This window comes from Gymnoscopelus microlampas (genome assembly GCF_963454915.1).
Source record: "Gymnoscopelus microlampas genome assembly, chromosome: 14".
Lineage (NCBI taxonomy): Eukaryota > Metazoa > Chordata > Actinopteri > Myctophiformes > Myctophidae > Gymnoscopelus > Gymnoscopelus microlampas.
This window is the reverse complement of record NC_139951.1, coordinates 26,534,250-26,548,456: the sequence shown is the minus strand read 5'-3', so window position 1 is coordinate 26,548,456 and position 14,207 is coordinate 26,534,250. Positions and strand designations below refer to the sequence as shown.

The following is a 14,207-nucleotide window of genomic DNA, read 5'->3' as shown; positions in this document are numbered from 1 at the left end:
TTGCCGCATCGACAATGCATTTAAAGTTAAATATCTCCCAAACTACAAATGATTTCAAAGAAAAAATGTCAAGCATGCATGTCCACAGTAAGGTGGAGCACAAATGATGTGAATGGAGTTTCTAGGCAGGGCTGCCAACATTGGACTGTCAGAATCCAGGAGATTGGTTGGGGGCGTGGCTAGTGGGGGGTCTGGGGGTCCTCACTACCGAAACGAAAGTTTGTCACTTTTCTTTTTGGTCCCTAATATTCATCGAGCTCTGGACTTAGTAAAAAAAAAATCACCATTGTGTCACTACCGAAACGAAAGTTTGTCACTACCGAAACGAAAGTTAAATCCGAAAAAATCACTAAGTGTGGAGGCCAAAATCGTACCCCCAAAAACCTGTTAGGAGTACGTTTCAGGCAATTTAAAGTTGATTGGTAGTACTTTGTAGTGACTTTTTTTTTGGTCCCTAACATTCATCGATCTCTGGACTTAGTAAAAAAAAAAAATCACCATTGTGTCACTACCGAAACGAAAGTTTGTCACTACCAAAACGAAAGTTAAATCCGAAAAATCACTAAATGTGGAGGCCAAAATCGTCCCCCCAAAAACCTGTTAGGTGTACATTTCAGGAAGTTTAGAGTTGATTGGTAGTACTACTTTGTAGTGACTTTTTTTTTTGGTCCCTAAAATTCATCGAGCTCTGGACTTAGTAAAACATTTTTTCACCATTTTGTCACTACCGAAACGAAAGTTTGTCACTACCGAAACGAAAGTTAAATCCGAAAAAATCACTAAGTGTGGAGGCCAAAAAAGAGTACGTTTCAGGCAATTTAATTGGCTCTAATTTGGGGACAACATAAACCAGATTCTTTTTCTTCTTCTTCTACTTTGGTGTTTTATGGCAGTTAGCATCCGTAGTTGTTGCATTACCACCACCTACTGGAATATATCTGTTTGTACTTTTTTCCCATTAAATGTCCATTGCCATCGACAATGCATAGGGCGCTTAAAGTTACATTTTTATAAAACTACAAATTATTGAAACCCCATTCAAACTTTAAAATGTTCATATTACTGTGCACATGTTTGCCTGAACATGAATATTTGAAATGTTTTATAGTTTTAGAAATGTACTCCTTTAAAAGTTCAGAAATGTATAATGGAGGTGGATGACAGGTTTTGCCCCTTAAAAAACACCAAAAAAACACTTTCACCTAGAAACTCCATTCACACTTTTTATAATTAATGTTACTGTGGACACAAATGCTTGAACTTTTTACTTTAAAATGTTTTGTAGTTTTTGAAATATTTAACTTTAAGCGCCCAATGTATTGGCAATGGCAATGGACATTTGAAGGTGAAAAAAGTTAGAAATCCCATGGGAGCCAGATTGCTCAGATGCCAAGTATCCTGTGCTGGGATTCGATCCCATGACTTTGTGGTCTGTGGTCAAGAGCTCTGCCAACTGAGCTACACCCAAGCACACCAAGCTCTGTACATTGACATTAGATGAACGTGATGGGTCATTCCCCCAAATGAATTAAAGGCATTTGGCTCATGAAGTCTTGCTTTGTAGTTAGCGTTCAGTTAGTAAAGTTGAAATACTGGCACTGGTCCATAACACCTTCACAGTCAACAAATGTCAGCTATTCTAGTACTTTTTTCTGCAGCTCCGAACGATGTAATGTAATGTAATGTTTAAAGTTTAATGTTTAGCTGCAATGATGAGCCTGCACAACTAAGAATTTCACACACCTTACTTGAAATGTGATGTGACAATAAAGATTGATTCTGATTTTGTAAACACGTTGTTTATTCCTTAAGCTATCTCTTTTTTTCTTCATAGAACCACCATACTAATAGTGTGATGACAGATATGGTAAGTGAACATAAACAATCTTCTTCTTATTCATGTTAACAAGTTATTTTTATCCTGTCAGTCTTTTTTCTTCTTCTTAAAATGCATGAAAGAAAAAATCTGAACCAATCAACCTGATATAGTTGAATAACATAAATGTTGGTAATAGTGCAGGTGATACAATAGAGACAAAATTAGACAACATAATACTTAACCACTTAATACTGCCATAAATAAACAACAAACCTAAAATGAATGGTGCAACAATAACATACGGTAGTTTTCTTAGTTTTAAAGTACATCTTTCCCTTTTATCATTGCTATAGTTCCTTAATTCATAAAAAATAAGAAATGCACTTTTGTAGAATTTACCCCCTATTTCTCAGTACCAGTGGTGGACATTTACTTGAGTAGGCCTAATGTGCATGCTACTGTGTGTGTGTGTGTGTGTGTGTGTGTGTGTGTGTGTGTGTGTGTGTGTGTGTGTGTGTGTGTGTGTGTGTGTGTGTGTGTGTGGGGGTCTTTCTTTTTTTTTTCAAGCTCATGTCTGTCACTACATTTCTAGGAAGGGACTCTTGGGACCCAAACTTTCAAAATATAATAAAAATTTACCACTTAAGCCCCATTTCAAATATAGTGAAAATAGCAGATCTACAAGCTCACATAGCATCGCGGTGCAACACACTGAGAGCTTGTAGATCGGCTATTGTCACTATTTTTGAAAAAGTCTTAGATTTGTTTACATTTTTGGGGGGGTCCTAATTTTCAATACAGCAAAGCTTTGATATTCAAAAGAAAATGTACTTCGTAATTTGTGCAAATTAATACTTGAGTATTTACTTGAGTATATACTTTGTCCACCACAGCTCATTACCAATACCAGTCCTTCAAGATTCAGTCCTCAGTGTTCATTTAAATGGATCCTGGTTTATTTTTACACTATCAGAGAGTTAAATTAACACTGAGCATTTACTGTGTTCTATAGCAATACGGTCTACCTCAAACAGGTTTCTTTGTTGAATAAATATACATGCTTCAAGTCACAAAACTATTTGTCACGTAAACATCATTAAATATTCATAGTATTTCTTGTCATGGTGAAATTGGCAAAATCATACAGTTTTTAACACCAACTTTTACAAAGTAATATGTGGTAAAAACTGATCTGTTTAGTAAAAACCTGTATAAAACCAATGGTCTAAAAATAAAAATTCACTACTATAGTACTGTAGTACAGATACAGTACAGATATTGAAAATACATTTTCAATATCGTTGGGAAATCGATTCAAACAATACAATAAAACTTTCCTATAAAACTCAAGATTGTCTTCAAGTTATCCTTTCTTGCACAGTACACTGTTGAACATAAATGACATGGAGTATCATAACATAACAAACTATTGCTACAATACTGAGCATAGGCTATAAATACACTTCATATATTATATAATCTGCTATAAGGCAAAATATCTATTTAGTGCATATCATCATATTGCTACAGTATTACATGAACTACAGAAATCATTTTACAAATACAAAACTATAAATGACTAAACTATTATCAGATATGTGGTTCTTATTTCACTGACAACCAATAGTAAAAAGATACAATATAATTAGTATTAGTATGGATATCTAAAACATGCTCACTGCAGAGCCAATATTATACAGTAACCAAGCAATCTGATAAAAGAAAATCACTGCCCTACAGTGAATATTTTATACCAGAGTCTACAGTACAAGAATGTAAAATAATTCCATTGAACAGTGAAAAATGTTTTGTAATGGACGGTTAAAAACACTCAATTGCTGGAGATGTTCACCTTGTGTTTCCCTTTAAGGTTCCTTCTATACAGTGAGTACAATTCAAACCAGACAGCTGGATCTTAGGGCACAGAGTAGGGATGTACAATAGCACTTTATCACTGCTTAGTGTCTTCATGTGTCTTTCAGTATATATTTTTTTAAATGGTCAAAATACTCAGAGAGACTCTGTATTAGTGTGATATCTGATGCCAATGTCAGCATGTATGCATACCTAGTACAGTAGTAATTAACTTAATAGTAGACTGATGTCACTGATGTTTGATACTACAAAATGTAATGTAAAAAAAAAGAGACATCAAACAGCAGGCATTATGCTATTCAAATAAAGATTGTAGTTAAAAACAGAGCTTTTCCTCCTCCTGAAATGGAAGGTGTCTAAGGCTATAGGGTTGGAATCTTTAAGTGCTGAAAATGTAAAAGCCACACTTAGCACCAGAACATGTCACATTAACGCGATAGAGTCCTGCTCTAAAAGTCAAGATGAATTGACAATGTTGTGAGTGTAAAACAAATAAGGATCCAGCACGTCCAGGGCTGGGAATATTGTTATTAGCCACTGTACCTGGTAGACTCCAAATATCATTGTAACATTACTAGACAAATATGGTTTCATCCCTATAAACCGAATGTATCGAGCAGAATTGACCAATCATTCAGGATTAAGCGGGCTTTGGTGTCACAAGGTTAGCATCCAGGTAAACAGTATGTGTGGAGAGCAAAAGAGGTGGAAACATGCTCAAAACCGATGGCTATCGTCTAGTTAAAAGTTCGATGAACTTTTAACTAGGCGTACTGGCTACTTCTGAAACAATCCGGTCGTACACGTTGTCTCTGAACACCATTCTTACTCCTCAAGGTGCTAATCGGATTGTAAACAATGACCGACGCATGGTAGAGGAAGTCTTGGCCCGGATATCCAAGACGTCCTCTACCAATAGATAGCCGAGGTTCCGAGATTAAGCAGCGCTTGACTGATGTCTGGTGTTAATTCCTCACCCAATGCCAATTCCAAATGGCCAATCACGCCCCACCATCATGGTGAGGTGTAGCCGAGTACGCACTGCCATAATGCCAGAAGCTTAAAATGTCCCTTGGGCCTAGGGGGATTCACCTTTTGGATGAGCGTTTTCCCCAATCCAGGTTCAAATCTCCGTGGTTACATTGGGGGTTCGTCCGGGATCAGGTTTCTAGGAGAGGTGGAGGTAAAAACGGGGTGAATGTAGCAGAGTATAGCCCTGCCAGCTCAGAAGCCTTATATCTCCGACGTCAAGGAGATTTCCCTTTGGTAGAGCAGTAGATGTTTGGTTTCCCATGCAGGAGAGACAGCTTTGTGAAGAAGACATGCATATTACACAGCTGAAGAAAAGATCTGAGTGAAACCAGTCAGATAAACTCCTTGTTATGGTGGGAGTATGTGATATCAGGGCCTCTTGGCCGCACATTTGGCTGGGGACCTGGCTCCTGACTGGATAGGGGACCTGGCCGCTGACTTGACAGGTGATATGGCTGGTGATTTAGCCGAGGACTTGGACGGGCTGCCTTGACAGGGTGCGACCTTGACATGGATGAACAGAGAGGCGGGGGACAGACTGGAGCCGTCAACCTTAAGCAGACGGACATGACGGTAACCTGGGGATGTCAGAGGGAAAAGGTCAGGATGGAGAGCTGTTGCAGTTCATAACATCTCAGAGTGAAATTACAGTGTAGCCTCACACACCTGTACGTAGGCTGGTGAAGGGCAAGGTGTACTGCCCAAGGAAGTCATTCCTGGAGGTGAAGTCGTGGTCCTCCACCATAAAGCGCACCATGGCCAGATCAGGGACATGGATGGTAAAGCTAAAGGTGCAGTCCCACCGAGGGTTAAAGCCTGAAACACAGCAACCATGTTGTTATGATCGACAGGTTGATCTTTGAGATATTTTTAGCGGTGCCAGCCGCTCTACATTTGACTCTGTCTGTGTGTCCGTCCGTCCGTCCGTCCGTATGTTATGTCCGTCCGTATGTTTGAACACGGCAAAGAAGCAACACATGCGCCACTTCAACACACACACACACACACACACACACACACACACACACACACACACAAGCCAATACTGCACACATGCGCACACACGAACACACGCACACACACACACACACACACACTTGACGTCCGTATGTCCGTCCGTATGTTATGTCCGTCCGTTTGAGCACGGCATTTAAACAGCTATAACTCCAGTTCGCAGCATGCTACGGAGTACAAATTTTGTACATGGACTAAAACCACCAATAGGGACGAACTGAAATTAATTAAGCCCCGCCCCCTCTGTATTCCTATTGGCTGGGCTTTAAACAGCCGTAAGTCCAGTTTGCAGCATGCTACCAAGTACACATTTGGTAAGTGGACTCATACCACCAATAGGGACGAACTGAAATGAGTTAAGCCCCGCCCCAAAGGCACCGCTTCCTTCACACAGGGTGTGATTTTGGTTGATTGTAGAGCAATTTGGAAAACCTAGACAAAAACAGGCATTCATATTGTACACCGACCAATCACACCCAGATTTGCTGGTTTGAAAGTGAAACCCGATATGGCATGTCAGAGGAGTGGTTCAGCGTGAATGAACACAGGAATGTCCCTGGCTGCATATCAATTGTCCCTGTTCAGAACTAGACTACTACTACTAAACCACAGCTAATGAGATGAAGGAGTTTGGGTCAAGTCATTTCCATGCAGAATAGAAAGATATTTTTTTTCGAATGGAAAGAATCATCAACTAATAATCATAGATTTTTTACTTCTCCAGCCGACAGTGAACTGAAAAAAAGAAATAGTAAGGACCTGAAACCTCAACCAGCAAGATGACAATCTGTTTTCACAAAGCTGGTTAGTAAAGTTAATGCAACACTGTTGACGCTCCAGTTGGACGAGTCAGCAGACATTACCCATGTTGCCCATTGTGTATTTTCATCAGAACGGTGTTTCATGAGGTAGTGTGTTCTGCGTTTTCTCACAGTTAAGGCTTTCAGTCAAAGTACTTCATCTTACATTATGATTCATATTATATTACTGACTTATTTGTTAGGTTTTATTATTATTATTATTATTATTATTATTATTATTATTATTATTATCATCATTATTATTAAATCAAATCATTGACTCATTCTATATTTGTATTATTCTAATTAGCAGTCTATGACAAGATGGTTTTCATTGGCACTAGCAATTCTCACCAGCCTTGGAAAACCGCTAAGTGATCAAAAAGCTTCCCATCTATGTACGTTGTTCTCTCGATAGTATTAATCATTGTTGCAAGACAGCAATCACCAACGTGGGATCCCTTAGTATTGCTGGGTTTCTATCCTACCAGGCAGTTAATTGTATTCACCTGACACTCCAGGTCGCACTAGTCCCTGATTAGACAGCTAGTGGAACAGGCTGTCTTATCAGTGTGATACTGCAGGTGATGTAATTAACTTCCCGGTAGGGTAAAAAAAACAGCAGCAGATCCAGGAGGATCACGGTTGTCCAATAACATTAAATCCATTAAATGAACATCAGAGGCAGTTATGACAGCAGAATGGTTGTTTACCATTGTTATCAATGCGTTGGGTTTTCTTCTTGTTGTTGTCTATGGGGGCACCATGTGTTTCCACCCACACCTGAGGGTCCACAATGGAGCTGGGCTTGTCCCACTCTGGCTTGGGCAGCTGCTGGGCTGAGATCACCTGGGACAAGAGCAATAATTCAGCCTGATAAACCACACCATGTTATATCCCATGGCAGGGGTCTTAACGTTCTTCAGGCCAAGGACCCCTTAGCTGAGAGAGAGTTGAATCAGGAACCCCCACTACATATTGGGTTCATGTTAAATGTGTGTTTTCAGACATTTAACGACTTAAAAGTAAAACCCTCAACACTTTGTAAACTCGCACTTGATCTGCTCTTTTTTTCCCCTGTGCACCAAACCTCTTCGCTGAAAACAGCCAACCTACAAGCTATATGTAGATCTGCTATTTTCGGCTAATGTTCGTCCCAGAATAGGGATGCAAGGGTTCAAGTGGTTAATGTAATGTAAAACATTAAAATAAAGTCCCTATCACACAAAGATTTGGCAGAAGCCCTGCAGTATCTCTGAGGACCCCCTACAGGGTCCCAGACCCCCTGTTGAAGACCCCTGTCCTATAGTAAAGTGACAGATCAGAGTAAGCAGCATGAACAATAGTCAACACGGTGAGCGGCCAATGTATGTGCTAAGAAAGCAAGTATATACAAATTAGGAATAACATGATACATGATACATAACAATGATACAGTTGATAGTACTGTCAAGACCTAGGGTCTAGATTCTAGTGTGTCATCGATCTATTTGTTAGGGGTGTAAAACGGGTCACAAAATTCATGGTTCAGTTCAATGCCATAGTGGTGTCACAATTTGGTACATTTTCGATAAAGCAAAAAAGTTTAAATCTATCCATCTATCCATCCATCTATATTCCTAGGTGCATTGTCTTACCCGTATGGTGAGCATGATAGGCTTGTGGCCGGGCCCTCCACCAACATTCTCTGGGTTGAACTTGGTGTCAGGTTGGCACATGAAGGGAGGTTTGAGGACATAACCACATAGCCCATTAGGCAGGAACCGCCCCTGATTCAGATCCATCTGTTCACCAGGCGTCTGGAAGTTCAGTGCCACTGGAGAGAGAATGACCATAATGGGCTTTAAAGTTTAAACTATTCACCTCCCCAATGCCAGTAATTGCATACATTTCTAACGGTTACCTGCATGTACAGACAGAGGAGTGTTTATTTAACCACATTCAACGTGGCGTCCCTATTTTGACCATGTCGCTATAGACAGGTAGGGGGCAGAATGCAGCACTCTTTAAAGCATATCTAGAATGCGCATCAATCTAGTTTGAGACTGGCCACATGATCACACACTCAAATAATGCACAGCTGATTAGAGTGCGAGTTCCAGTCAAGGCGGTTTTGCCCCCTGAATGCGCACACACCTAGTAATAATGTTTGTAAACAAACCTGGGTAAAGTCTTCAAAATTGGTTGAAATACTGTTGTTTTTTTAAGTTACGAAAATAGCCGATCTACAAGCTCACAACATTGTGAGATTGTAGATCATCAATAAAAAAATAAAAAAAAGTAATACAGTGCTTTAGAGGTTAAGATTGCGAGAAGGCTGTACAGTATGTGAAACATGCACTTGTCTTGGCATTGTCTCAGTGAACTCTCACCAATCTGGCAGCCTCCGTTCCACATCTCCTGAGGGTTGTAGTTGGAGGACTGCAGGCGCTGGCCAGAGGGGTAGATCCTGCTCAACTGGTGGCTGTTGTGACGCACAAAATGCACCCCTGGAGTGGGAAATGGAGGGAGGGCGTTTTAAATGGTTAACAGGGTACAAAGGGAAAAATCACTATCTGTTTAGGACTAATTAAGTGACATTTTTAAACACATGTAATACATTTATAAAAAAGACTAGCAGTGTTACACACGTGTTCTGTTTTTCATAGTGACCCTCACCATAAAACCTAGTGCGTTTAATTTCTGTTTTAATGCCTTTTAAAATAAACAAAGGGCTTTGATCTGGAGACATCTAGGAAACATGTTTAACTTTATTCGGATGCTGTTCACCTTGCCATCTCTATCTGTAATGAGACGGTGGGATGGCTTCATTCACTGCACTCAAGTACTGCTGACATCAGTTCAGTTGTGCTACATATAACATTGTTGCTGTCGGGTGGAATCCTCAGAATTCAAATAAAGAAATAGCAGATCTACAAGCTGAAAACAAGCTTGTAGATTGGCTATTTTTGCAACTTTTGTGTGACACTGTAGTATGACGAAGTAGGGCATTCATTTACCAAAAAAATGGTTTCTGCCCGACAACATCGACATGATACAGTTGCTGTGTACAAGGCTCGTTATGTGTACTGCAATGTTAATTTGTATAAATATGACATCATGCTACATCAGAGGTCATCAACATGTCCGTACACGGACAAACGTGTCCGACTGTCCGTGGCAAGACATGTCTATGTCCGTGGCACATTTTTTTAAAGTCAACGGCATGCGAGGGACCACAGTGAGAAAATGGTGCAGGAAAAGAGCAAAAACATGTCATCTGTTCAGAAGGAGCTATTTGCTACCAAATCAAAGGAGGGCAGAACTGGACAAGTAAAGCTGGTTGTCGTTAGTTGAGAGACAGTGTTTTAAAGTGTCCACTAATGACAATAGCAACTATAATAACACTCAATCAGACTGGTTCCTTCTCCAACCTAAAGGTTAGCTCACCTCTGATCAAAGTTAGGTGCCTTCGCATTAAACTATTGTGACACTGCATTCAATTAAAATCCACACACACACACACACACACACACACACACACACACACACACACACACACACACACACACACACACACACACACACACACACACACACACACACACACACACACACACACACACACACACACACACACACACACACACACACACACTACTATACCAGTGTCTTTGACGTGTCTAAGAGCATCGCTCTCAGAGAAGGAGGACATGTCGGTGGCAGGCTTCCTGGAGGCGTGCTCAAAGTCTCTGAATGGAACACTGCGCGTGTACACAACCAGATCTGACAGCTCCGCACTCAGTTTAGACACATGTGGCTGCTGGGGTACACAACACATACACGTTTATAAAACAACAAACCATTAAGAGAAAGGTAAATTAAACAATCTATGCCAGTGGTTCTCAAAGTGGGGTCCGGGGACCCCAGCAAATTAGTTAATATAGCATCAGATTCAGTGTAACCCCTTTGACGCTATTTTATGCTGTGGCTATTCAAAAATAGCCAATCTACAAAGCTCAGCTTGTGAACTTAAAAAATAATAATTTGGGAATAAATCCTGAAATGTTTTAACACAAATCTTATCTCTTATGGGGGTCCCTGGCACAAAATCTTTTGGGGGTCTGTGGCTAAAGACCCTCCAATTCGGGGCTCCTTGGCATGAAAAAGTTTGAGAACCAATGATATAAAGCATTATTTTCCTACAGTAATACAGTAGCAACTGCATGCAACATTGTTAGACTTGTCTGCAGTTTCCCTTTGCTAGTGTGCATACTCTACATCACTGGTTCTCAATGTGCCGTCTGGGGACCCCAAGGGTCCTTGGGGGGGATCCAAGGGGGTCCCCAGTTGAATGATTGATAGTTACAGTAGGAACCAAATAGACCCTAACAGTCTTTAACTCTGAGAGTGTACAAATGGAACCAAATGGGCCCTCTACCGGTCCATTTGATTCCATTTGTACACTCTAGTTATGGGGGTCCATGGCTTGATTGCATACCAAACTGGGGGTCCGTGAAATTAAAACGCTTGAGAACCACTGCGGTACAGTAACTATGGACAAGGACACAGGGTATTCTGCCCACCTTTGTGCTGGCTGTCTTAGTCCTGGGTTTGCTTTCCGCTCGGCTGCTCTCCTCATCCGAGGAGCTGTCTGAGGAGCTAGAGGAACTCTCCTCCTCTGGCACTCGCTCCTTCTTTGCTTTCACCAGAATCTTCCCCTTTAGGTCCTGAACACACACACACACACACACACACACACACACACACACACACACACACACACACACACACACACACACACACACACACACACACACACACACACACACACACACACACACACACACACACACACACACACACACACACACACACACACACACACCAAGATCATGTATTTGGATGATGTTTTGATAATAAAGGCCTACCCGTTGTACCCATTGTCTGAGTACCCATATTCCGTGCCTCGGCGGAATATTCTGTGTCAAGTGCCCCGTTGTTTCACGCGTGCTAAGCCTCACATGCATGGCGGTTTGCCTCACGCCATCACTTCAGTTATTGACCATCCCATTTTCTCATCTCTCACATTTTCTCTGTTATTTACATTAACGTCACGACACAAATGGATTGCAAAGCTCAGCCAAACAAAAACGTTTAGTGAACCTCTGCCAATACGGAATTCGACGGGTCAGGTAGGCCAATCAGGGAAGCCGATGCATACATTCCCTCCAATTACACAGAAGTATCGCTGTCCTCTACTACAGAATTGGTGCGTCCTCCGCAGACCCGTGGTCAGACAAATACAGAGATTCGTGATTTTTGGGTCGCGGAATCCGTTCGTCCGATCAAATTGCCATTCGGTGGGGGCACACCTGTGGGTCATATGAGACACACACGTCAAGTTTGAAACCATTCAGAGTTGCGCCCAAGAAAGACACACACAGGCACAGGTTTCCTGAATCAATAGAAAGATTACATAGTTGTCATTGACTGCTTTGAATATATTTGAGAATTGTGTCATCGTGCACAAGAAATATGACAATGTTCGTCCCAGTAGTATGCAATATTAGCTGCAGAAGAATGGACACACACACGCAAACGCAAATGCATGATCGCAAACGCAGAGAAAATATTGTGGAGTGGCCTCAAGGGAGTGTGGTTACTGGGGCACATAACACACACACGCACACACACACACACACACACACACACACACACACACACACACACACACACACACACACACACACACACACACACACACACACACACACACACACACACACACACACACACACACACACACACACACACACACACACACACACACACACACACACACAAAAGCTAACACCATAGCTAACACTAACACAAATACCCACACACAGACCAGATAAGTGGGACACTGAATAGCAGATGGTCCCAGAAGTCCTCTCCAACACATACAGTCTGCCATCTCCTTTACATATAATCCCAGCTAAATTGCATTTGCAATTGTTTGCAAATGCTTCATAAAACTAGATGGCTGCATCTCCACCAGGGGAAAACCTCTGGATGTGAAATAGACACGCCAGATTGAAATTCTCACAGCCTGTGAGTCATCAGCTATTTTTAACCTTGTCCAAACTCACCGTCTCCTGGAAACAAGCTCCCACACGGCAAAATATTGCAATCCACCTCACCTAGTGATCTCTCTTATTCTGAATTATAATATAGCAAGAACTTGATTCAAATTTAAACAAAGCAAAGAAGAAGAAAACAACTAAAAGTTTAAGAATGCACAGTAAAATCCTTAGTGCTAATTTAAAACTTGGATTTTACTGTGCATATATATTATAGTCAAAGTAATCACAGTTGGCTCCTGTTTTGCAGATAACAACAGAGATTCTCTTACTGCATATCAGGCAGTTTGACATGTGCCCTAACTTTAAATTTTGTGAATAATAATACAAATGCGATAAAAGCGCACAGCAGGGAAGACTCGGCAGATTGTACTATCCCTCACACCTGATGCTACCCAGAATATGTTCTTTGAACCATATTCATACTAGTCTACACAACTACATTTTAGACATTCAGCTGACACACAATGGTGACTGTAGCATACCCAGGTCATATGGTTCTCAAAGTGGGGTCCAGGTACCCTCAGGGTTTGTTGAAGGGGTTCTAAATGGGCCCTTATAGGTTCGTAACTCTGAGAGTATACAAGAGTTATGGGGGGGTCCTTGAAAGTTTGAGAACCACTGGTCCATGTAACCACGGATGCAGCCTGTTTGTCCTATCTATGCTGAGTCCTTACCTCCGGACAGGGCAGGCAGTGGGGCTGCAGTCCGTTGAGGGGCTTGGTGAGCAGCTTGTCTCCCAGGATGGAGCGCAGGTGGCGGGCCATGACTGTCTGCTGCTCAACGGAGCAGTGGTTCTCCAGGGACAGGATCAGAGGGTAGGGAGACGCCTGAGGGGTGAGGGGGCACAGACGGGAGCACCAGACAGGGAGAGCTGGTATCATCATACATAAGTAGCAATGTTAACCACTTAAGCCTTGCTGTCCCTATTTTGGACATTTCAAAAGAAGCAAACATAGCCGATATACTGTACAAGCTCACAACGTGTCGGGATACGACATGCCCAAAATAGGGATACCAGGTTGTAAGTGGCCAACTAACGCTTTTGTCAATATAACTAGGTAGGCCTGTCACAATTATTACATAATCGTCTAATCGCAATTATTTGAGATAATCACAATTATTTTGCATAATCGTCGAAATTTTAAAAATTTGAAATAGCAGATTAATCCCAATTATTTCTGTAACAAATAATCGTCAACTTAAATTTGTAATCGTGACAGCCCCAGGTACTTGCAAAGTCTCAGTGCGAAAGTAGTTACAATGTACATGACTGTACTTGCCGAAACAAGTGTTGTGATTCTATTAAACAGCTGTCCTCACCTTGAAGGCGTACTCATTGATAGTCTGAATGACTTCCACAAAGGGCACTTTAGAGGTCAGTGTGTGTCCGTGGTAGATGACCGGCTCGCCTTTGTCTCCATCCCAACAGTCCAGCTCCACACAACGACAGCCGTGGTTCAGAGCTCTGACAGAGACAGGACGGGAACAGTTAGGATACAAAATGCTGTACTACATACTATTTTGGTATTTTGTAATCCTTTACATTACAAGTAAGTCTAC

At 41.5% G+C, this 14,207-nt stretch overlaps 1 protein-coding gene across 1 annotated transcript in view; it reads right to left on the bottom strand.

Moving 5' to 3' along the window:
- Window positions 1-2,280: 2,280 nt before the first annotated feature.
- plcd3b (phospholipase C, delta 3b) overlaps window positions 2,281-14,207 on the bottom strand; it is a 31,051-nt gene continuing 19,124 nt past the window's right edge. The window contains exons 8-16 of the mRNA XM_084078043.1: window positions 13,968-14,112; window positions 13,322-13,474; window positions 11,106-11,249; window positions 10,186-10,342; window positions 8,913-9,029; window positions 8,178-8,356; window positions 7,254-7,389; window positions 5,393-5,542; window positions 2,281-5,304 (exon numbers count right to left, since the gene is read on the bottom strand). Of these exons, the coding sequence (XP_083934169.1) occupies window positions 5,096-5,304; window positions 5,393-5,542; window positions 7,254-7,389; window positions 8,178-8,356; window positions 8,913-9,029; window positions 10,186-10,342; window positions 11,106-11,249; window positions 13,322-13,474; window positions 13,968-14,112 (1,390 nt within the window). The 3' untranslated portion in view covers window positions 2,281-5,095. The remainder of the gene's footprint in view (window positions 5,305-5,392; window positions 5,543-7,253; window positions 7,390-8,177; window positions 8,357-8,912; window positions 9,030-10,185; window positions 10,343-11,105; window positions 11,250-13,321; window positions 13,475-13,967; window positions 14,113-14,207) is intronic.